At 40.6% G+C, this 24,573-nt stretch overlaps 1 protein-coding gene across 1 annotated transcript in view; it reads left to right on the top strand.

Moving 5' to 3' along the window:
• The window catches only part of LIFR (LIF receptor subunit alpha), a 185,572-nt gene extending 161,345 nt beyond the window's left edge, over positions 1-24,227 (top strand). Inside the window, 3 exon segments of the mRNA XM_053699675.1 lie at positions 7,634-7,727; positions 11,974-12,052; positions 21,893-24,227. Coding sequence (XP_053555650.1) covers positions 7,634-7,727; positions 11,974-12,052; positions 21,893-22,525 — 806 coding nt within the window. The 3' untranslated portion in view covers positions 22,526-24,227.
• Positions 24,228-24,573: the final 346 nt, after the last annotated feature.

The raw sequence follows: 24,573 nt of genomic DNA, 5'->3' as shown, positions 1-24,573 counted from the left end.
TGTGCTTCCTTCTGCCCTATAAGATTATCTTCATTTTTAGTTTTCTAATAATGAGATTCTCTCTGTGCAGGGTTTGCTTATCTTTTCAGTTGCAACATATATTTATAATACATTGTCTTTGACAGGTATTCCCCTATGTTATCATAGGGGTTTTATACAGTATATTAATCTCTCATATTGAGGGGATTTATCTAATGTCTGTGACATGTATTCTTCTATGTTATCTATATGGGCTCTATATGTTGATTTCTCTCATTTTGAGGTGATGTACACTTGTCTGTGACATGTATTGTGTTTCTTTATTATTTTCTTAGTGATCTTAAGACACTGATACATTTACTATAATCTCTCGCATGTCGAGGTGCTATTTACAAATGTAGGGATTCGCATTTGACCCTATTGTGTCTGAGTCTATGTCTATAACTCAATTGTATAATCTTTTTGTTTTTTTTATTGAAGTGATTTCTGAAATGTCTCTGACATTAAATTTTTGACCATCGTTATAAATATATCTATTTCTTTGATCTGGGGATCTTGAAGATATGTTCTCCTTTCTCTTGTAGAGGAGATTTTATTATTTTACCCGTTGTTCCTTATATGGTCCGAATTCATAATGTTTTCCTTCCTTAGTCTTCTTTGGACTATAAGGTGTTGGTTTTCTTCTTATCTATTGTAGATAGGATTCTATTTTGTATTCTCTTATGAGAAGGTGTTATGCCTAGGACATATTGTCCTATTTCAAATTGTCTTCAAAATGTAGCCATGGTGGTTTCATCATTTATTTTGAATATGCAATGCTTCAACATGGTGCTGTGAAATGTATCTTTCATTTATCCTTAATGGGTAGTTTACCTGCTCACAAGGATAGTGATACTGAGGGGTCCTAGTACTCCTCTTATGTGAGAGTTATGGTTTTGGAGGTCAGCAGGGTTGTCCTGGTTTGTCCTCTAACATTTTATACTATCCCCTTTTATAATTCTCCAGAATCTGGCAGACATGAAATGCTGTGCTTGTTCCACAACAAAGGCTCCAAAGGTTAGTGCCCGTTTCCTTTTAGGTAGAAGGCTCAAGCACGTCTGGGTTTTTTTAGGAAAGGAGCCTGGGGACCTTAAAATAAATCTCTGTATTTATATTTTTTCATATGAGCTGTATACTTGGGGATCTGAAGTGTATCAGATGTTTCTTACCTTTTAAATTTCATATTGTAGCCCTTCCTTTCGGCCTAGCCTCAGCCTTATGAATCCTTTGTAGGTTCTGGAGGCTCTTTTGGCAGTAGCCAGACCTTAGGGAATTGCGGTGTCTCCTTCTCTGGACGCAGAGTATGGAAGTAATTGGTTTCATGGTGGATATGTGGACATTATTCCTTTTGCTCAATCTCATTTGAGATCTTTACAGTTATGCATGATCCGGCAATGGAGCAGAGATCTCTCGGATTAGTTTTCTCAGGACAGTCCTAGTCCTCCTGACAAGAGTCCTTCTGACTCTCTCTGGCCCTCAGGTCCCAAAGTACATGCTTCTTGAGACCAACATGGGAGGTTTTGACTACAAATGTCAGTGTTTCCGACTGGGGAGTAGTTGTTCCTCGAGAAATCACGGTATCCGGATTCTAAAGAAGTCTGTCTTTCTTATAAAGAGATCTCTTCAATGTTTTGATAGTTTGTACCCATCAGAGTTCGGTCTGGTTTATCAGATTCCAATCGGGCTACATCTCTTTGGTGGTTTATAGCACCCTTCAGGGAAGGTTCCAGTTCCTGGCTGATGAGGAGGTCTCTCGAATCCTTCAATGGAAGGAGTCTCTATCCTGTCTCTTGCTGCTTTTCACATCCTCAGGTATGGACGTATGGGAGGTGGATTTTTTTGAGCAGGCAGACTTTTCTCCCAGGGAACTGGGCTATCATCTGGGGATATTCCTCAGTGGGGAGTTTTGGAATTGGAATTGATGGCTTCTTGTTTATTCTCCAAGCTTCCCAGATACTGATCTAGATCGAGGGATCTGCAGTCAGCTCTGGGTAGACGCCCTAGCGTTTCCGTCTGAATTTCCTGTTTTCTCCGTTTGTCCTTCTTGCACGGGGGATAACTGTATCGACCACGTGCAGGCTTGGTGTTTCTAATTGCTTCTGCTTTGCCTCGCAGGAGTTGGTCTGCTGACCTGGTGGAGATGTCTTTTTTTTCTCTTCCGTGGAAGTTTCAGCTGAGGAACGACCTTCTACTTCAGGGTCTTTTCTCCAACATAGGTGTGTCCGGTCCACGGCGTCATCCTTACTTGTGGGATATTCTCTTCCCCAACAGGAAATGGCAAAGAGCCCAACAAAGCTGGTCACATGATCCCTCCTAGGCTCCGCCTTCCCCAGTCATTCTCTTTGCCGTTGCACAGGCAACATCTCCACGGAGATGGCTCAGAGTTTTTTGGTGTTTAAATGTAGTTTTTATTCTTCTATCAAGAGTTTGTTATTTTAAAATAGTGCTGGTATGTACTATTTACTCTGAAACAGAAAAGAGATGAAGATTTCTGTTTGTAAGAGGAAAATGATTTTAGCAACCGTTACTAAAATCGATGGCTGTTTCCACACAGGACTGTTGAGAGGAATTAACTTCAGTTGGGGGAAACAGTGAGCAGACTTTGGCTGCTTGAGGTATGACACATTTCTAACAAGACTTGGTAATGCTGGAAGCTGTCATTTTCCCTATGGGATCCGGTAAGCCATTTTCTTAATTTTCAATATAAGAATAAAAGGGCTTCACAAGGGCTTTAAAGACTGGCAGACATTTTTCTGGGCCAAAACGATTACTTTATAAGCATATTTATTGGTTTATAACTTTGGAGAGTTATTTTAATCTTGGGCTACCATCCAGGAAGGTCAATTCATGACCACGGTGGATTTAAAGGATGCGTATCTACATATTCCTATCCACAAGGAACATCATCGGTTCCTAAGATTCGCCTTTCTGGACAAGCATTACCAGTTTGTGGCACTTCCATTCGGACTAGCCACTGCTCCAAGAATTTTCACAAAGGTACTAGGGTCCCTTCTAGCGGTGCTAAGGCCAAGGGGCATTGCAGTAGTACCCTACTTGGACGACATACTGATTCAAGCGTCGTGTCTACCACAAGCAAAGGCTCATACGGACATTGTCCTAGCCTTTCTCAGATCTCACGGGTGGAAAGTGAACGTAGAAAAAAGTTCTCTATTCCCGTCAACAAGAGTTCCCTTCTTGGGAACAATAATAGACTCCATGGAAATGAAGATTTTTCTGACAGAAGCCAGAAAATCAAAACTTCTAAGCTCTTGTCAAGTACTTCATTCTGTTCTTCTTCCTTCCATAGCGCAGTGCATGGAAGTAATAGGTTTGATGGTTGCGGCAATGGACATAGTTCCTTTTGCGCGAATTCATCTAAGACCATTACAACTGTGCATGCTCAGACAGTGGAATGGGGATTATACAGATTTGTCCCCGACGATCCAAGTAGATCAGAGGACCAGAGATTCACTCCGTTGGTGGCTGACCCTGGACAACCTGTCCCAAGGGATGAGCTTCAGAAGACCAGAGTGGGTCATTGTAACGACCGACGCCAGCCTGGTGGGCTGGGGCGCGGTCTGGAAACACCTGAAGGCTCAGGGTCTATGGTCTCGGGAAGAATCTCTTCTCCCGATAAACATTCTGCAACTGAGAGCGATATTCAATGCTCTCAAGGCTTGGCCTCAACTAGCAAAGGCCAAATTCATAAGGTTTCAATCAGACAACATGACGACTGTTGCATATATCAACCATCAGGGGGGAACAAGGAGTTCCCTGGCCATGGAAGAAGTGACCAAAGTAATTCAATGGGCGGAGCTTCACTCCTGCCACTTGTCTGCAATCCACATCCCAGGAGTGGAAAATTGGGAAGCGGATTTTCTGAGTCGTCAGACATTTCATCCGGGGGAGTGGGAACTCCATCCGGAAATCTTTGCCCAAATAACTCAATTATGGGGCATTCCAGACATGGATCTGATGGCGTCTCGTCAGAACTTCAAGGTTCCTTGCTACGGGTCCAGATCCAGGGATCCCAAGGCGACTCTAGTAGATGCACTAGTAGCGCCCTGGACCTTCAACCTAGCTTATGTGTTCCCACCGTTTCCTCTCATTCCCAGGCTGGTAGCCAGGATCAATCAAGAGAGGGCTTCGGTGATCTTGATAGCTCCTGCGTGGCCACGCAGAACTTGGTATGCAGACCTGGTGAATATGTCATCGGCTCCACCATGGAAGCTACCTTTGAGACGGGACCTTCTTGTTCAAGGTCCGTTCGAACATCCGAATCTGGCATCACTCCAACTGACTGCTTGGAGATTGAACGCTTGATTTTATCAAAGCGTGGGTTCTCAGATTCTGTCATTGATACTCTTATTCAGGCTAGAAAGCCTGTAACTAGGAAAATTTACCATAAAGTATGGAAGAAATATATCTGTTGGTGCGAATCGAAAGGATTCCCATGGAACAGGGTAAAAATTCCTAAGATTCTATCCTTTCTACAAGAGGGTTTGGAGAAAGGATTATCTGCAAGTTCTTTGAAGGGACAGATTTCTGCTTTATCTGTTTTACTTCACAAGAAGCTGGCGGCTGTGCCAGATGTTCAGGCTTTTGTTCAGGCTCTGGTTAGAATCAAGCCTGTTTACAAACCTTTGACTCCTCCTTGGAGTCTCAATTTAGTTCTTTCAGTTCTTCAAGGGGTTCCGTTTGAACCCTTACATTCCGTAGATATTAAGTTATTATCTTGGAAAGTTTTGTTTTTGGTTGCAATTTCTTCTGCTAGAAGAGTTTCAGAGTTATCTGCTCTGCAGTGTTCTCCTCCTTATCTGGTGTTCCATGCAGATAAGGTGGATTTGCGTACTAAACCTGGTTTTCTTCCGAAAGTTGTTTCTAACAAAAATATTAACCAGGAGATAGTTGTGCCTTCTTTGTGTCCGAATCCAGTTTCAAAGAAGGAACGTTTGTTGCACAATTTGGATGTAGTTCGTGCTCTAAAATTCTATTTAGAGGCTGCAAAGGATTTCAGACAAACATCTTCCTTGTTTGTTGTTTATTCTGGTAAAAGGAGAGGTCAAAAAGCAACTTCTACCTCTCTCTCTTTTTGGCTTAAAAGCATCATCAGATTGGCTTATGAGACTGCCGGACGGCAGCCTCCTGATAGAATCACAGCTCATTCCACTAGGGCTGTGGCTTCCACATGGGCCTTCAAGAACGAGGCTTCTGTTGATCAGATATGTAAGGCAGCGACTTGGTCTTCACTGCACACTTTTACCAAATTTTACAAATTTGATACTTTTGCTTCTTCTGAGGCTATTTTTGGGAGAAAGGTTTTGCAAACCGTAGTGCCTTCCATCTAGGTGACCTGATTTGCTCCCTCCCATCATCCGTGTCCTAAAGCTTTGGTATTGGTTCCCACAAGTAAGGATGACGCCGTGGACCGGACACACCTATGTTGGAGAAAACAGAATTTATGTTTACCTGATAAATTACTTTCTCCAACGGTGTGTCCGGTCCACGGCCCGCCCTGGTTTTTTAATCAGGTCTGATGATTTAATTTCTCTAACTACAGTCACCACGGTATCATATGATTTCTCCTATGCAAATATTCCTCCTTTACGTCGGTCGAATGACTGGGGAAGGCGGAGCCTAGGAGGGATCATGTGACCAGCTTTGCTGGGCTCTTTGCCATTTCCTGTTGGGGAAGAGAATATCCCACAAGTAAGGATGACGCCGTGGACCGGACACACCGTTGGAGAAAGTAATTTATCAGGTAAACATAAATTCTGTTTTTCTTATTCCATATCTAGATCTCTGGCGCTACCTGCGGGGAGGTTGCTTGTTTCGTCTAAACAAGACAAAGTTTTTCTGTATAGGATTGTCTCCTTGATCCAAACTCGTAGGCCAGTGCCTCGCAAGCTTTACCATAGAGTTTGGTGCTCATATTTTTCTAGTACGTTCCTCTGGGTTTTTGAGTGTAGTTCCCCTCTCTGTCCTTTCTCCAGGAATGTCTGGAGGGTTGAGGGTTGGTCAGTCCGTTTCATGAAGGGTCAGTTTTCTGCCTTTTCTGTTCTGTTTCATTAGCGTCTGGCCGGCTTCCGGATGTTCAGTCCTAGATTGAGGTCAGGATCAGGCCTATGTTTATTCCTGTTGCTCTTTCTTGGAGTTTTTCTTTTGTTCTTCAGGTTCTGCAGTGGGCTACGTTTCAACCTATGCATTCTGTCGATGTTTATATATTGTTTTTTCCATGCTGATAAGGTGGTCCTTCATACTAAATTGTGATGTCTTCTTACAGTCTTTTTGGACCACAATGTCTATCAGGATATTGTCGTTCATCGTTCTGTCCTGATCCTTCCTCTCAGAAAGAACGTTTGTGACTCACTCTAAGGGGTGCATGATATATGGCTCAGGAGGCTGCAGGACATCGACCTCCTGAGAGGATTTTGGCTCATTTAAATAGGGCTGTTTTATTCTTCTGGGCCTTTAAGGACAAGGCTTCTGTGGAGAAGTTTGCAAGATGACCACTTGGTCCTTGTTTCATACCTTCTCTGAATTTTTTTCTAACTTCAATGTTTTTGCCTCAGCTGAGGTTCCCTTGGGGAGATAGGGTTTCTTTTATATGGTGGTGTCCTCAGTTTAGTTTCGCCTGTTTTGTTTCTCCCTCCCTTTCCATTCTATGTACTCTAGCTTGGGTATTGGTTCCCACTAGTAATTAGAATGGATTCGTGGACTCTCCATGCTATTGGAAAGAAAACAAAATGTATGCTTGCCTGATAAATTATTTTCTTTCCTGGCATGGAGGGTCCACGGCCCGCCCTTATGTCATTTTTTTGGCAGCTTAGTTTGTTTCCATCATTCCAAAAACTTCAGGCACCTCTATACCCTTTGTGTCCTCTTCTCTTCCATATTCCTTCGGCTGAATGACTTGGGGATTGTGGCAAGTGAGCATACTTAAAGCTTTACTGGGGTGTTCTTTGCCTCTTTCTGGTGGCCAGGAGTTGAATTCTCACTAGTAATTAGAATGGGTTTGTGGACTCTCCATGCCAGGAAAGAAAATAATTTATCAGGTAAGCATACATTTTGTTATTTTTGCTTAGTTTTAGTAGCATTTGATTATGAATGCTGCTTAAAGTGTAGAGCTTTAGGCATTAACTTGTGTCCATTCCATAGGGTAGGCTGTAGTGAAAAGACGTGCATTTCTGCATTTGTTCACTAAACAAATGTTGAAATTGGCAGCGGTTTGACTCCTTTTGGTAGCAGATATATTTGCTAAAAAGTACAATGGATGAATATCTGGGCAAATTCAGATGTGTGTTTCTGCTGCACATATCTTGTATTGAATACTGCTTAGGGAACCGAGTATTGAAATTTGGGTGGGGGCTTTATTCTACTGCAAAAACTAGAAGTAATGATTCAACGTTAATAGAAATAAACTAAATGTTCCAAGCACCTGTCAAATTGATGTGCATGCCAAATATAGTATCCTTGCCTTTTGATCATCACATTTTTAAGCTGCAGAAGCCATTTCTGTGAAGTCATTCTCAGAAGTTGAAGCACAGTTACTACAACATACTGCATTCAGTTTAAAGTAAAACTTGCTGATAATCGTATTTTCTTTGTTTTTCAGCTATTGGCTTAATCCTTGCGATCCTGATACCTATCTCAGTTGCTGTTGTTCTTGGAATAGTTATAAGCACCATATGTTATAAAAAGAGAGAATGGTAAGTGTTTTACTTTTCTTTAAAATTGTCTTTATATTAAAATACAGAAAAGGCTAAATATTCAACATCCAAAACCATAATTCTTTAATAACTCTTTCCATCACAAAAACAAAATACACTTTATGGCCAAAAGTAAATGGACACCTGACCACCACACCTATATGAGCATTTTGGACATTCAATTCCACAATGTGGCTCCTCTTTTGCATCTATAATAGCTGCAACGCTTCTGGGAAGGCTTTCCACTATATTCTGAAGTGTGTCTTTGTGGATGTGTGCCCATTAAGCCTAAAGAGCATTTTAAATGTTAGGAACTGATGTTGGACGAGGCCTGGCTTGGCATTCCAATTTATCCAAATGGTGTTGAGTGGGGTTGAGGTCAGGGCTTTGTGAAAGCCACTCAAGTTCCTCCAAACTAAACTTGTCAAACCATCTCTATATGGACCCCATGCGGCTTGTGCACCGCTGCTCGGCCATGGATTCATTCCATAAAGCTTCTGACTTCTTGTGCTGATATCGCTCCCAGAGGCAGTTTGGACTCTGTGTAGTAAGTGATGCAACAGATTATAGACAATTGTTACAATCTACAAGCTTCAGCACTTGGGGCTCTGAGAGTTTTCGTGGTGTACCACTTTGCCATGTTTGAAGAACAAAAATAGTTATACAATTTTTTTTTTTTTTTTAAATACATGCCCTAATTTAACAACCCTGCACTAATGTGCGTTTAACCCAGAAGAAGCTCTACAGGTCCCCAGCGGGAACTGCCACTGATCCAGTCAACTGCGTTGTGCACCTAGCTCTGCTGATGGGATAAGGGGCAGTTTCCTTTCGGACTAGCAATGCTCTGCGGGTCCCGAGGGGTACTTCTAGTGTGTGTTTAACTAATTTAGGGTGTTAAACACACCAGTACTATAGGGTCACTAGTCTTAAAATGACATGCTCTAATAAATTTGGAGCATGTAATTATTTTTTATGATTAGGGCCCTTTAAAGTCACTGAGCACTTTAGTATTACACATTACGCTATGTGCTGGATTTTAAGCGCCTGTTAGCAGTGGGTGTAGCTGAAACCCTTGAACTCAATAATTAGTAGGCTTGCTCATATTGTGTAGTTAAGCGGACCTGGTACTGTATCTCCAGTGATAGCTTTTAAGTAGAAGCATTTTTGGAATGCAAAAATGTTTTTAATGGTACTTGTTTGTTTCATTTATTAGACTTCCCCTTTAAAGCTTAGGCATCAAGTCTATATAATTTGAAGAAAGGGTAGAATAAATATTTAAAAAGAATGCAACATTAAAAAGATTCTTAAAATAAATAACCTTAAACCCCGATGCAGAATATGCTGTGATCTGAGATGCCATTGCAGAAAGGACAACTGCAGGAACCGTTAGCGCTTGCGCTTTCAGGCTGCTCCACATCAGCTAACAGTGCTTTACCCTCTCTAAACTGTTACGTTTTCCTTAAAGGGACAGTTTACTCAAAATTTTTCTCCCCTTTAATTTGTTCCCAATGATCCACTTTACCTGCTGGAGTGTATTAAATTGTTTACAAGTAGCTCCTTTACCCTTATATTGGCATTTGAAATGGTTGATTTAGCATGTGGTATCCCCACCTATTCTGAAAGTTTGTGGCCGCGCGTACCAGCTATAGATAAGCTTTGTAAACACAGCCAGCAGAAGAAATTACACTCCCAGTGGGATAAAGCAGAGATAAGGTAATAAAATGTTGATTTTCCATTGTTCTCTCAAAGTATTGGTGATTGTTTTAAGGACAGATATAATATAAAGAAGCAGGTATATGTGCACAATGTGATACAGTAATGAGATCTGATTATACCTACAAGCTCAACCCATTTTATTAGGCTGTGGCTTCAAAACACAAAATCAGAGCTTTAATATACAGAAATAAACCTTAAAAAGCTAATTTTCATACATTTTTTACTCTGCAGTTGGCAAAAAAAGCAATTGTAAACACATTAAGGGAAAAACTATTTTACAGTATACCGTCCCTTTAACACAGTGCAGGTAAAGTGAAGCTGAGCACTCGAATACGAAGCAGTTCTGCAAAGCAGCAGCGCATTGAATGATGACGGACTCTCAGGGATTTTATTTTTTTTATTTTTATGTGACTTGATAATAGAAGTTAATTTAAAGGGATGTTAAACAGTCTTTCATTGCTGTAATGAAAAAATTACAAAGAAGTTGCTTATTCTTTATATAAATAATTGCAATATGTAATATGCTTCTATTTAAATGGATTTTACACTACATTTGTGCTTCCTGCCACAGCCCTACAAGGAGATCTTTGCAGGAAGTTTTATCTTAGCATGATGTCATAAAACTTATAGACTAGTGAATAGACTAAATAACAAGGAGTCAAATTTGCTCATGCCCAGAATTGACAGAATAAAAACTTTAGGTTTTGATAATCCTCTGCTCTTAAAATACTGTGGCAGAGGCTACACTAAGGGCTAAATTTATCAAAGTGAGAATAAAAAAACTCAAGTTTGTTGTCACAAAATAAAAGCTCACAAATTATAGCACCATATTTATGAAAGGTTATGCACTAATACATTTGCAACTTTTCATATGTGCAAACAAATTGACTCATAATCATTCGTAAATCTTTAATATATGCAAATAAATTGTCTGGAAATGTTCTCATATATTTGTGAACATTACATGCGGCACTTTTCATAGTTTTTTAATCTCGCCAATTTGTAGGTTGCGAGGTAGTGAAAGAGAGCGATATTGTTGTTTTTTCTGGAGGGAAAATTGGAAAAATTACTTTTTCTTGCCAAAATGGTTGTATTTAGGCTTAGAAATCGCCCACAACAAGGAGCAGAACCTGAAGAATAATAATTAAATATAAAGGTATATACAGATTTATGAAAAAAAGTAAAATAATTTAAAGTGCAATTGAAATAACTAAGATAAGCTACAATAAAGGGCAACCTTCCTCTATGAAAGAACGTCAAAGAAGGGGCAAAATTAAAATAACTTTAATAATATATATAAGAAATAACATTCTTAAAAAGCAATCACATGATTAATTTAATCTGTTATAATAGGATAAAAACAATAAAACCATTTACCGGTGGCTAAAGTTATGATTGATAAACAAAGTGAAAATTATTTTTCTGCAAAAAACTTTTCTCCATAAAATGTCTCCAATATGTTGATAAATACTGGCGACATTTTTGACTTCACACATTGCAAACTATTGCAGAAATAATCACGACTTTTTAGGCGCATTTTTTCAGGGTTTAATAATTTTTGCCCTATGTATTTGTTAATTTTGCAAGAAAATTAAGTTATTTGATGTTTTTTTACACAATCCTTTTTTCTTTTTATTTTTACTTTAACATATTTGTTTTTATCTAAGGAGCACTGTTTAATATCCCTTTAAAACTTTCTTAAAATGACATTTTTACATTCTATCACAATCATAAAAGTTTAACTCTGACTATTCTGTACCTTTTTTTAAGTGCTTTTAGCCTGTTGATTTCTTCCAATGAATACAAAAGCCAGGTATAAGCCCATACTGATTCCGCTTCATGCACTGCCCCTCTGTAAACACATCTGTCTTACCAAACACTGTGACACTTTGTCTCACTAGGGGAACTTGTCTCATTAGTTTAAAAGTAATGGCTGACCGTGGTATACACCTGGCTGGGAGCTAAATGTTCATCTAAAGCACTGATAACATAAACATGTTCTATTACTGACACACCCAATAATAAACCTACAAATTATAAAATGAGAGATTGTTTTGTAATATTAAATTATTGCCTCTAGGCTCACACATTACTGTATTTTGTCCTAAATGGTCTCAAAGGAACATTAATGCATTCCAGTTAGGATTAAAAGTATTTCAGCAGCAAGATTATATTAGCTAAAATGCTTCTTGTAAAAGCTATCGGTGCTTAAGACATTGCTTTTACAGAGCAAAGCAGACGAGAGCTGGAACAAGAATGTTTTGCCTAATGAAGTACATTGCAAAAATGCCTCTAATGAATATTTCCTCTAAATTGTCCCTTTAATAATATTTTTGACTGATTATGAACACCGTGATATGTATAGACATATTTTACCACCATCCAGGATTATTAGACAGAAAAACTGTTGTACTTGTAATCAATTAACACGTAAGTTATCCCCCTGTTGTAAATGAGAAATAAATGCAGAGCCAAAAAAGAGAATTTAAATTGAAGTTGTACGTTGGTTGATTATTTTTTTTTCCTCTAGGATCAAGGAAACCTTTTACCCTGATATTCCAAATCCAGAAAACAGTAAAGCGTTGCAATTTCAGAAAAGCATCAGTGAGGTAATATAATGTAATCCATGACATATTGCTCATTTCTGGTATTCTGTTTTAAAATTCCAGAATTATTGCTTAATTATTGTGGGCTAGATTACAAGTGGAGCGCTAATGTATCGCATGTCCGCAAACAGGCAAATTCGGCATTACAAGTGGCTGGTTATTGGGTAGCAATTAGCGCTCCAAAAATTAACCAGAGGTCCAAAAAAAAAAATGTAAGGTCCCTTTTTAAAAATAAAAAATGGTTGCAATTTGTTTTTATTATTATTTAAATTACTACACTAGGCAGTTTTTGGGGGCTAAAGTCGGCGGCTGTGGGGTGTTAGGTAAAAAAAGGCACTGAAAAGTACCTTTTACATTGTGGTCTATGGGAAATGTGTGTTCCCTGTAAGTATATATTTATATACATATATAGTTATGTGTTAATATGGGTATATACACATATTAACACTTATATACGTATATACATATATATTTAGATTTGCTACCCAGCCCTGCCCCTTACGACTTACCCTTCGCTGCCCTAGTTCTCATGTCGTGTCTCATGCCATGATAACGAGGCTCCCATTGGAGCCTATGAAAGGGCCCTCTCGTTAGCCCAATGCTTCCCATTGCACCTCACCAGTAATAACAGGGCACATTTGCGTGCACTGGTATCACAAAGTGAAGAGCAAATATCACTTTAGTGAAAGCAATATTTTGCGCTCCATTTATAATCTGGCCCTGTATGCCTAAAACGTTGAATTTAGCTCAAATGCACTGAACACTGTTGGCACTTACCACTAATGAATGTTATATGCTTGTAAAATGCTATGAGTTGAGGGCCGATTTGCTTGGTAGTTTTGCCCTCTACAAGGTAAAGCAAGATCGGTTATAAATTTATGGCAGTTGAACGATCATTATCGTGGAAAAGTCCAGTTCAGTGCAGCCCGAGTAGTAATTTAACTGTGTTTAACCCTTTTGCATGGGTTAAACACAGAGTTGCAGGGTCACTAATGCTAAAATGACATGCTGTAATGAATTAGAGCATGTTACTTTCTCCAAGATAGGTGTGTCCGGTCCACGGCGTCATCCTTACTTGTGGGATATTCTCTTCCCCAACAGGAAATGGCAAAGAGCCCAGCAAAGCTGGTCACATGATCCCTCCTAGGCTCCGCCTTCCCCAGTCATTCTCTTTGCCGTTGCACAGGCAACATCTCCACGGAGATGGCTCAGAGTTTTTTGGTGTTTAAATGTAGTTTTTATTCTTCTATCAAGAGTTTGTTATTTTAAAATAGTGCTGGTATGTACTATTTACTCTGAAACAGAAAAGAGATGAAGATTTCTGTTTGTAAGAGGAAAATGATTTTAGCAACCGTTACTAAAATCGATGGCTGTTTCCACACAGGACTGTTGAGAGGAATTAACTTCAGTTGGGGGAAACAGTGAGCAGACTTTGGCTGCTTGAGGTATGACACATTTCTAACAAGACTTGGTAATGCTGGAAGCTGTCATTTTCCCTATGGGATCCGGTAAGCCATTTTCTTAATTTTCAATATAAGAATAAAAGGGCTTCACAAGGGCTTTAAAGACTGGTAGACATTTTTCTGGGCCAAAACGATTACTTTATAAGCATATTTAATAGTTTATAACTTTGGAGAGTTATTTTAATCTTGGGAATTTTGTTTAAAAAAACGGCAGGCACTGTATTGGACACCTTTTTCACTGGGGGCCTTTTCTAGTCATAGGCAGAGCCTCATTTTCGCGCCACTAATGCGCAGTTGTTTTTGAGAAGCAAGGCATGCATATGCATGTGTGAGGAGCTCAGGTCCACTGAAAAAGCTTATTGAAGGCGTCATTTGGTATCGTATTCCCCTCTGGGCTTGGTTGGGTCTCAGCAAAGCAGATACCAGGGACTGTATAGGGGTTAAATGTAAAAATGGCTCTGGTTCCGTTATTTTAAGAGTTAAAGCTTTCAAATTTGGTGTGCAGTACTTTTAAGGCTTTATGACACTGTGGTGAAATTTTGGTGAATTTTGAACATTTCCTTCATACTTTTGCGTATATTCAGTAAAAAAGTGTGTTCAGTTTAAAATTTAAAGAGACAGTAACGGTTTTATTTTAAAACGTTTTTTGTGCTTTGTTATCAAGTTTATGCCTATTAACATGTCTGAACTATCAGATAGACGATGTTCTGTATGTTCGGAAGCCAAGGTTCCTCTCCATTTAAATATATGTGATGAATGTGACAAACAAAGTAGGGACAATGATGCCACTGATAGTAATGTTGCCCAAAATGATTCCTTAAGTGAGGGGAGTAAGCATGGTACTGCATCATCTCCTTCTATGTCTACACCAGTCTTGCCCACTCAGGAGGTCCCTAGTGCATCTAGTGCGCCAATCCTCCTTACTATGCAACAATTAACGGCTGTAATGGATAATTCTATTAAAAACATTTTAGCCAAAATGCCCACTTATCAGCGAAAGCGCGACTGCTCTGTTTTAGATACTGAAGAGCATGAGGACGCTGATGATAATGGTTCTGACATGCCCTTACACCAGTCTGAAGGGGCTAGGGAGGTTTTGTCTGAGGGAGAAATTTCAGATTCAGGAAAAATTTCTCAACAAGCTGAACCTGACGTTATTACATTTAAATTTAAATTGGAACATCTCCGCGCTCTGCTTAAGGAGGTGTTATCTACTCTGGATGATTGTGACAATTTGGTCATTCCAGAGAAATTATGTAAGATGGACAGGTTCCTAGAGGTCCCGGTGCCCCCCGAAGCTTTTCCTATACCCAAGCGGGTGGCGGACATTGTAAATAAAGAATGGGAAAGGCCCGGCATACCTTTTGTCCCTCCCCCTATATTTAAGAAATTATTTCCTATGGTCGACCCCAGGAAGGACTTATGGCAGACAGTCCCCAAGGTCGAGGGGGCGGTTTCTACTCTAAACAAACGCACCACTATCCCTATAGAAGATAGTTGTGCTTTCAAAGATCCTATGGATAAAAAATTAGAGGGTTTGCTTAAAAAGATGTTTGTTCAGCAAGGTTACCTTCTACAACCAATTTCATGCATTGTTCCTGTCACTACAGCAGCGTGTTTCTGGTTCGAGGAACTAGAAAAGTCGCTCAATCAAGCATCCTCTTATGAGGAGGTTATGGACAGAGTTCAAGCACTTAAGTTGGCTAACTCTTTTACCTTAGACGCCACTTTGCAATTAGCTAGATTAGCGGCGAAAAATTCAGGCTTTGCTATTGCGGCGCGCAGAGCGCTTTGGCTGAAGTCTTGGTCAGCGGATGTGTCCTCCAAGAACAGATTGCTTAACATCCCTTTCAAGGGGAAAACGCTGTTTGGCCCTGACTTGAAAGAGATTATTTCAGACATCACTGGAGGAAAGGGCCACGCCCTTCCTCAGGATAGGTCTTTTAAGGCTAAAAATAAAACAAATTTTCGTCCCTTTCGCAGAAACGGACCAGCCTCAAATTCTACATCCTCTAAGCAAGAGGGTAATTCTTCTCAAACCAAGCCAGCCTGGAGACCGATGCAAGGCTGGAACAAAGGTAAGCAGGCCAAGAAGCCCGCTACCGCTACCAAGACAGCATGAGATGCTGGCCCCCGATCCGGGACCGGATCTGGTGGGGGGCAGACTCTCTCTCTTCGCTCAGGCTTGGGCAAGAGATGTTCAGGATCCTTGGGCGCTAGAAATAGTTTCTCAAGGTTATCTCCTGGAATTCAAGGAACTACCCCCAAGGGGAAGGTTCCACAGGTCTCAATTGTCTTCAGACCAAATAAAAAGACAGGCATTCTTACATTGTGTAGAAGACCTGTTAAAAATGGGAGTGATTCATCCTGTTCCATTAGGAGAACAAGGGATGGGGTTTTACTCCAATCTGTTCATAGTTCCCAAAAAAGAGGGAACATTCAGGCCAATTTTGGATCTCAAGATCCTAAACAAATTTCTCAAGGTCCCATCGTTCAAGATGGAAACCATTCGGACAATTCTTCCTACCATCCAGGAAGGTCAATTCATGACCACGGTGGATTTAAAGGATGCGTATCTACATATTCCTATCCACAAGGAACATCATCGGTTCCTAAGATTCGCCTTTCTGGACAAGCATTACCAGTTCGTGGCACTTCCATTCGGACTAGCCACTGCTCCAAGAATTTTCACAAAGGTACTAGGGTCCCTTCTAGCGGTGCTAAGGCCAAGGGGCATTGCAGTAGTACCCTACTTGGACGACATACTGATTCAAGCGTCGTCTCTGCCACAAGCAAAGGCTCATACGGACATTGTCCTAGCCTTTCTCAGATCTCACGGGTGGAAAGTGAACGTAGAAAAAAGTTCTCTATTCCCGTCAACAAGAGTTCCCTTCTTGGGAACAATAATAGACTCCATGGAAATGAAGATTTTTCTGACAGAAGCCAGAAAATCAAAACTTCTAAGCTCTTGTCAAGTACTTCATTCTGTTCTTCTTCCTTCCATAGCGCAGTGCATGGAAGTAATAGGTTTGATGGTTGCGGCAATGGACATGGTTCCTTTTGCGCGAATTCATCTAAGACCATTACAACTGTGCATGCTCAGACAGTGGAATGGGGATTATACAGATTTGTCCCCGACGATCCAAGTAGATCAGAGGACCAGAGATTCACTCCGTTGGTGGCTGACCCTGGACAACCTGTCCCAAGGGATGAGCTTCAGAAGACCAGAGTGGGTCATTGTAACGACCGACGCCAGCCTGGTGGGCTGGGGCGCGGTCTGGAAACACCTGAAGGCTCAGGGTCTATGGTCTCGGGAAGAATCTCTTCTCCCGATAAACATTCTGGAACTGAGAGCGATATTCAATGCTCTCAAGGCTTGGCCTCAACTAGCAAAGGCCAAATTCATAAGATTTCAATCAGACAACATGACGACTGTTGCATATATCAACCATCAGGGGGGAACAAGGAGTTCCCTGGCGATGGAAGAAGTGACCAAAGTAATTCACTGGGCGGAGCTTCACTCCTGCCACTTGTCTGCTATCCACATCCCAGGAGTGGAAAATTGGGAAGCGGATTTTCTGAGTCGTCAGACTTTTCATCCGGGGGAGTGGGAACTCCATCCGGAAATCTTTGCCCAAATAACTCAATTATGGGGCATTCCAGACATGGATCTGATGGCGTCTCGTCAGAACTTCAAGGTTTTTTGCTACGGGTCCAGATCCAGGGATCCCAAGGCGACTCTAGTAGATGCACTAGTAGCGCCCTGGACCTTCAACCTAGCTTATGTGTTCCCACCGTTTCCTCTCATTCCCAGGCTGGTAGCCAGGATCAATCAGGAGAGGGCTTCGGTGATCTTGATAGCTCCTGCGTGGCCACGCAGAACTTGGTATGCAGACCTGGTGAATATGTCATCGGCTCCACCATGGAAGCTACCTTTGAGACGGGACCTTCTTGTTCAAGGTCCGTTCGAACATCCGAATCTGGCATCACTCCAACTGACTGCTTGGAGATTGAACACTTGATTTTATCAAAGCGTGGGTTCTCAGATTCTGTCATTGATACTCTTATTCAGGCTAGAAAGCCTGTAACTAGAAAAATTTACCATAAAGTATGGAAGAAATATATCTGTTGGTGCGAATCGAAAGGATTCCCATGGAACAGGGTAAAAATTCCTAAGATTCTGTCCTTTCTACAAGAGGGTTTGGAGAAAGGATTATCTGCAAGTTCTTTGAAGGGACAGATTTCTGCTTTATCTGTTTTACTTCACAAGAAGCTGGCGGCTGTGCCAGACGTTCAGGCTTTTGTTCAGGCTCTGGTTAGAATCAAGCCTGTTTACAAACCTTTGACTCCTCCTTGGAGTCTCAATTTAGTTCTTTCAGTTCTTCAAGGGGTTCCGTTTGAACCCTTACATTCCGTAGATATTAAGTTATTATCTTGGAAAGTTTTGTTTTTGGTTGCAATTTCTTCTGCTAGAAGAGTTTCAGAGTTATCTGCTCTGCAGTGTTCTCCTCCTTATCTGGTGTTCCATGCAGATAAGGTGGTTTTGCGTACTAAACCTGGTTTTCTTCCGAAAGTTGTTTCTAACAAAAATATTAACCAGGAGATAGTTGTGCCTTCTTTGTGTCCGAATCCAGTTTCAAAGAAGGAACGTTTGTTGCACAATTTGGATGTAGTTCGTGCTCTAAAATTCTATTTAGAGGCTACAAAGGATTTCAGACAAACATCTTCCTTGTTTGTTGTTTATTCTGGTAAAAGGAGAGGTCAAAAAGCAACTTCTACCTCTCTCTCTTTTTGGCTTAAAAGCATCATCAGATTGGCTTATGAGACTGCCGGACGGCAGCCTCCTGAAAGAATCACAGCTCATTCCACTAGGGCTGTGGCTTCCACATGGGCCTTCAAGAACGAGGCTTCTGTTGATCAGATATGTAAGGCAGCGACTTGGTCTTCACTGCACACTTTTACCAAATTTTACAAATTTGATACTTTTGCTTCTTCTGAGGCTATTTTTGGGAGAAAGGTTTTGCAAACCGTGGTGCCTTCCATCTAGGTGACCTGATTTGCTCCCTCCCATCATCCGTGTCCTAAAGCATTGGTATTGGTTCCCACAAGTAAGGATGACGCCGTGGACCGGACACACCTATGTTGGAGAAAACAGAATTTATGTTTACCTGATAAATTACTTTCTCCAACGGTGTGTCCGGTCCACGGCCCGCACTGGTTTTTTAATCAGGTCTGATGATTTATTTTCTCTAACTACAGTCACCACGGTATCATATGATTTCTCCTATGCAAATATTCCTCCTTTACGTCGGTCGAATGACTGGGGAAGGCGGAGCCTAGGAGGGATCATGTGACCAGCTTTGCTGGGCTCTTTGCCATTTCCTGTTGGGGAAGAGAATATCCCACAAGTAAGGATGACGCCGTGGACCGGACACACCGTTGGAGAAAGTAATTTATCAGGTAAACATAAATTCTGTTTTTTTAACTATAATTTCCCTTTAACATGAAATCACCAGTCATTTTGCATACATATTCCTTTAGCAATTCGTTTCTAAACCTGCTGCCATTGTAAGGTGCAAAGAGCCTCACTGTTTTTCGTTAGCCATAAATAAATATATTAATCCATTAAAGTATAACTCATGAAAGTAAATTTTTCATCAAAGGGTCATAATAGTCAAAAACTTGCATGCTCTAACACAGCATTCTTCAAACTTGTTTTCTCAAGACCCAGTGCCATGATACCAAATACATTTGCAATCCTATTTTTATACTTGTTCTTTAAAGGGACAGTCAAGTCCAAAAAAAACTTCCATGATTTAAATAGGGAATGTAATTTTAAACAACCTTCCAATTTACTTTTATCACCAATGTTGCTTTGTTCTCTTAGTATTAGTTAAAAGCTAAACCTAGGAGGTTCATATGCTAATTTCTTAGACCTTGAAGACTGCCTCTAATCTGAATGTATTTTGACCACTAGAGGGCATTAGTTCATATGTTTCATATAGATAACATTGAGCTCATGCATGTGAAGTTACCCTGGAGTGAGTACTGATTGGCTAAAATGCAAGTCTGTCAAAAGAACTGAAATAAGGGGGGAAGTTTGCAGAGGCTTAGATACAAGGTAATCACAGAGGTAAAAGTGTATTTCTATAACAGTGTTGGTTATGAAAACTGGGGAATGGGTAATAAAAGGATTATCTTTCTTTTTAAACAACAAACATTCTGGTGTTGACTGTCCCTTTAAATTTTAGATATAATAAACCTGGATAACTGTAATTTTTGGCAAAGTGACTAAATTGTGGGCATACTTTATTCCTGATTGAAGTCATACTTGAAAGTAAAAGGTTACAACACACACACCAGACACTCTCATACGGCACACACACCAGACACTCTCATACGGCACACACACCAGACACTCTCATACGGCACACACACCAGACACTCTCATACGGCACACACACCAGACACTCTCATACGGCACACACACCAGACACTCTCATACGGCACACACACCAGACACTCTCATACGGCACACACACACCAGACACTCTCATACCACACACACACCAGACACTCTCATACCACACACACACCAGACACTCTCATACCACACTCACACACACACACACACACCAGGCACTCTCATACCACACACACACACCCCAGGCACACTCATACCACCCACACACACACACACCAGGCACACTCATACCACACACACACACACCAGGCACTCTCATACCACACACACACACACCAGGCACTCTCATACCACACACACACACACCAGGCACTCTCATACCACACACACACACACCAGGCACTCTCATACCACACACACACACACCAGGCACTCTCATACCACACACACACACACACACACCAGGCACTCTCATACCACACACACACCAGGCAATCTCATACCACACACACACCAGGCACTCTCATACCACACACACACACCAGGCACTCTCATACCACACACACACACCAGGCACTCTCATACCACACACACACACTAGGCACTCTCATACCACACACACACACTAGGCACTCTCATACCACACACACACACTAGGCACTCTCATACCACACACACACACTAGGCACTCTCATACCACACACACACACCAGGCACTCTCATACCACACACACACACCAGGCACTCTCATACCACACACACACACCAGGCACTCTCATACCACACACACACACACACCAGGCACACTCATACCACAGACACACTCATACCACGCACACTCATACCACAGACACACTCATACCACGCACACTCATACCACACACACTCATACCACGCACACCTATACCACACACACTCATACCACACACACCCATACCACACACACACACCATACACTCATACCCCACACACACACACCATACACTCATACCCCACACACACACACCAGACACTCATAACACACACACACACACCAGACACACTCATACCACACACACACACACACACACCAGACACACTCATACCACACACACACACCAGACACTCATACCACACACACACACCAGACACTCATACCACACACACACACACCAGACACACTCATACCACACACACACACACACACCAGACACACTCATACCACACACACACACACACACCAGACACACTCATACCACACACACACCAGACACACTCATACCACACACACACCAGACACACTCATACCACACACACACCAGACACACTCATATCTCACACACACACTCTCTCATACAATACACACACACTCTCTCATACAATACACACACACACACCACCACCCTCTTACAATGCATATACACTCACACAATGCACACAGACACCACACACACAAGTCGCAAACTCAGTTAACCTGGTGTTTGCGACCCAGGAATTGGTCCCAACCCGTGTTTTGAAGAACCCTGCTCTAACGGATTAGAGAATTGCTCCTGTTGATTCTTTGTTGAAGATGCAGCATTGCACTACTGGGGGTAGCAGAAGATGTGGTGAGCCAATGACAAGAGGCCTATATGTGCAGCCACCAATCTGCAGCTAATTATCAGTAATCTATTGCTGCTCCTGAGCTAACCTAAGTATTATTTTCAACAAAGGATACCAAGAGATCAAATCAGGTATTTAAAGTAATTTTGAAAGCTGCTTAAAGTTGCATGCTGTATCTGAGTCATGAAAGAAAAAGAAAATTGGTTTTATGTCCCGTTTAATGCTGCAATAACACAAATATTTAAGAAAGGTATGTCAGCTCTTCTTGCCAGTTGCCTTCAACTAAGATATTCGTTCTAAGTATGTGTGCATTCTAATGTCCCCTTATAAAATTGTGTTATCAAATATTTAACTCTGTGTATCCTTTATTTTCAGGGAAATAACACTATAAAGACATTGGAGATGAATCCATGTACACCAAATAGCGTAGAAGTGGTGGAAACCCTGTCAACTGTTCCAAAGATTATAGATACCGAATTACAGTCACCAATAACAGAGGATCAACTTGCAGAAGAGGACTTGGACTCAGAAAATGATGGTCACATAGTTGTATCCTATTGTCCATCTGCTGTGAATGAGGACAGGTCTAACTCTGCATTAGAGGGGTCTGTGGTCTCTTCTCAAGTAGACTACATTGATATCCAGTCTATGTATCAACCACAGGCTAATTCAGAAGAAGAGCCTGATAATGACTCTTTGGATATGGCTGGATATAAACCACAAATGCAACTGCCTATCAGTACTATGAATATAGACACTTGTATTCCTACAGAAGTCTTTGAAGCCTCTGCAGGTTACAGACCTCAGGAAAATCCAAATGCTTGGGCTGAGGAATCCCCTGGTTCCTCTCCGTCCGTGGAAAGTGAAATTGCTTCTTTTGGAAGCCCATGTTCAATTACCTCCAGACATTTTCTTATTCCTCCTGCGGATGAAAAAGACTCCTCTCTAAAACCTACTCATATAGGATGGACATTAACTTCCATCTTTCAGAACAAGCAAGATGACTAATAAAACTAACTTTTCTCCTCTTTAAGCATGTTTTTGAAGTCATACAGAAATTAAGGAGTTGCATCTGAGCATACTTCTATGTACTCCTAAGTGTTGATATTTCTGATATTTCCTCCAGGTCATCTTCATAATACAAAAAAAACAGTCTGTACCTGCGAAGGTTGGAATTACTGGCGCTAAATCATTTCACACAATGGTCTTCCCTTGTGGAATTTTGTCTACTATAAAGATTATTCAATGTAAACTTTTACAGCATAATTTTAACCTCTTGCTGAAAACCTAGAGTGTGTTAAAAAAAAAAAAAATCTTGCCATTTTAATAGGCTAGATTCTTGTGATATGAACAGATTTATTGCTAGATAACATGTGTACCTAGCTGTGATAAGATGTTCTGGCAGGAAATATAGAAACTGGTATTTTCCAAAAATTCAATAGTTATCTAGAAATCTGACTTATGTGAAGCAGTTTATCCATTTATTTTTTTTATTTTTTTTAACATTTTAAAGTCAGATTTTTTTTTTCTGTGAAAATATAATCTTTTCCTGTTTTTCATCAGGGCATTTATGAATGTTTTTTTTTTCTTTTTGAGAAACACTACTCCTTTTTTTTAACAATGCAATAGTTAAGTATATTTAAGAAGGAAATATTTCTTCTGTAGAGACGAAGTAAACCACAGTTTGATAAAACAGTTTTGTAGCTCTATCCTTGAATGTTTAGATTTTGGTTTTGGGAAAGTCCAGGGTGCCTCTTTTTTTTAATAGGTTTATTATCAAGATTTTGGTCACCCCTTTACATAACTTAAGGGAGTGTAATAGCTCCAAATTGAAATGTTTGAGTGCATTTCAATTTCCAATAGAAACGTTTTTGCACTACTTGTATTAGTAAATATCCTTCTAGCAAAAGTTATTACTGCTTCAGAAGCAATGTACGTGTGCTGCGCATGCCCAGTGCACCTGCATTCAAAAATCCTGCCTGTTCAGACTGCAGTGGTGTGTTTTTGTTTCTCCTAGCAACCAGCAGTTGGCTCTCTGAGCAGGCGCACTGGGCTTGCACAACACATGGTCATATGCTCCCCAAACAGTAATAGTTTTTTACCAGAAGCATTTTTGCTAATGCACTCAAGCACATTTCAATTTTGATTATTATGTCCCTTTAATAAATGTGATGATAGTCTAATTGTAGAACTTAGTATATTTTTCACAAATGTTTCATTTTTTGGCAGCTGCAATATATTCTGTTTTAATGATCATTTAATTCTACTCTTTGAAACACATTTACTAATATATTTTACTGAAGGTTGTCAGTACAGAACTGCTGATAAGATGCTTGGGCATATTATGATCACTTATATAATAGTTTTACTATTTTATTTTTTATTTTTTTTAGAATGTCATTGCTGTTGAAGTTGTTTGTAGATGCATACAGTGTATAGACATTAAATACAGGACAGCTAGTGTTTTGCTGTATTTTTGTTGCACGTTTCTGTAGTGATGTGCAAATGCCTGAGTGTGACTGAATCAAGTTGTGAAAATGAGCAATATTAATGAGCTGTAAAATATCTGATGCACTATAATTTGCACTTGATCTATAGCATTGTTATGTGAACTTAAGGCAAATGTTAACTAAGGGTATATAAGATTTCATTTTGTGCAATGCATGTTTCTATGCAAGTGAATGTCCTTCATTAAAGAAGAGGAAAAGTAGTTTGTCTCTTTCTTAGGCCAGATATGCATTTCTGGGTTAAAGAAATATTATGAATACTGTAGGACACTGGTTTTTAAAGCGTGGGGCGGCCTCCCCAGGGGGCGCTAGAGTATATAAGGGGAGGCGGGGGAGCAGTTAGACTTTGCACTGACTTTGGCAAAACATAGAACGTTTTTTAGAGTTGACAGTGGCACTTGCCATGTCATGCTGGAATAAGGCAAAGGGTGAGATGTAGGTGGAAGAAAGGCGCTATTGAAATCGCTAAGAGACTGCATTGCATTTTTTTGTCTTGATCAGCAAATTGTGTTTAACAGGAGTAACAAATTGAAATGTAAGGGAAACATT

This window comes from Bombina bombina, chromosome 2 (genome assembly GCF_027579735.1).
Source record: "Bombina bombina isolate aBomBom1 chromosome 2, aBomBom1.pri, whole genome shotgun sequence".
NCBI classification, from domain to species: Eukaryota; Metazoa; Chordata; class Amphibia; order Anura; family Bombinatoridae; genus Bombina; species Bombina bombina.
The sequence above is the reverse complement of the archived record's forward strand: the minus strand, read 5'-3'. Positions and strand labels throughout refer to the sequence as shown.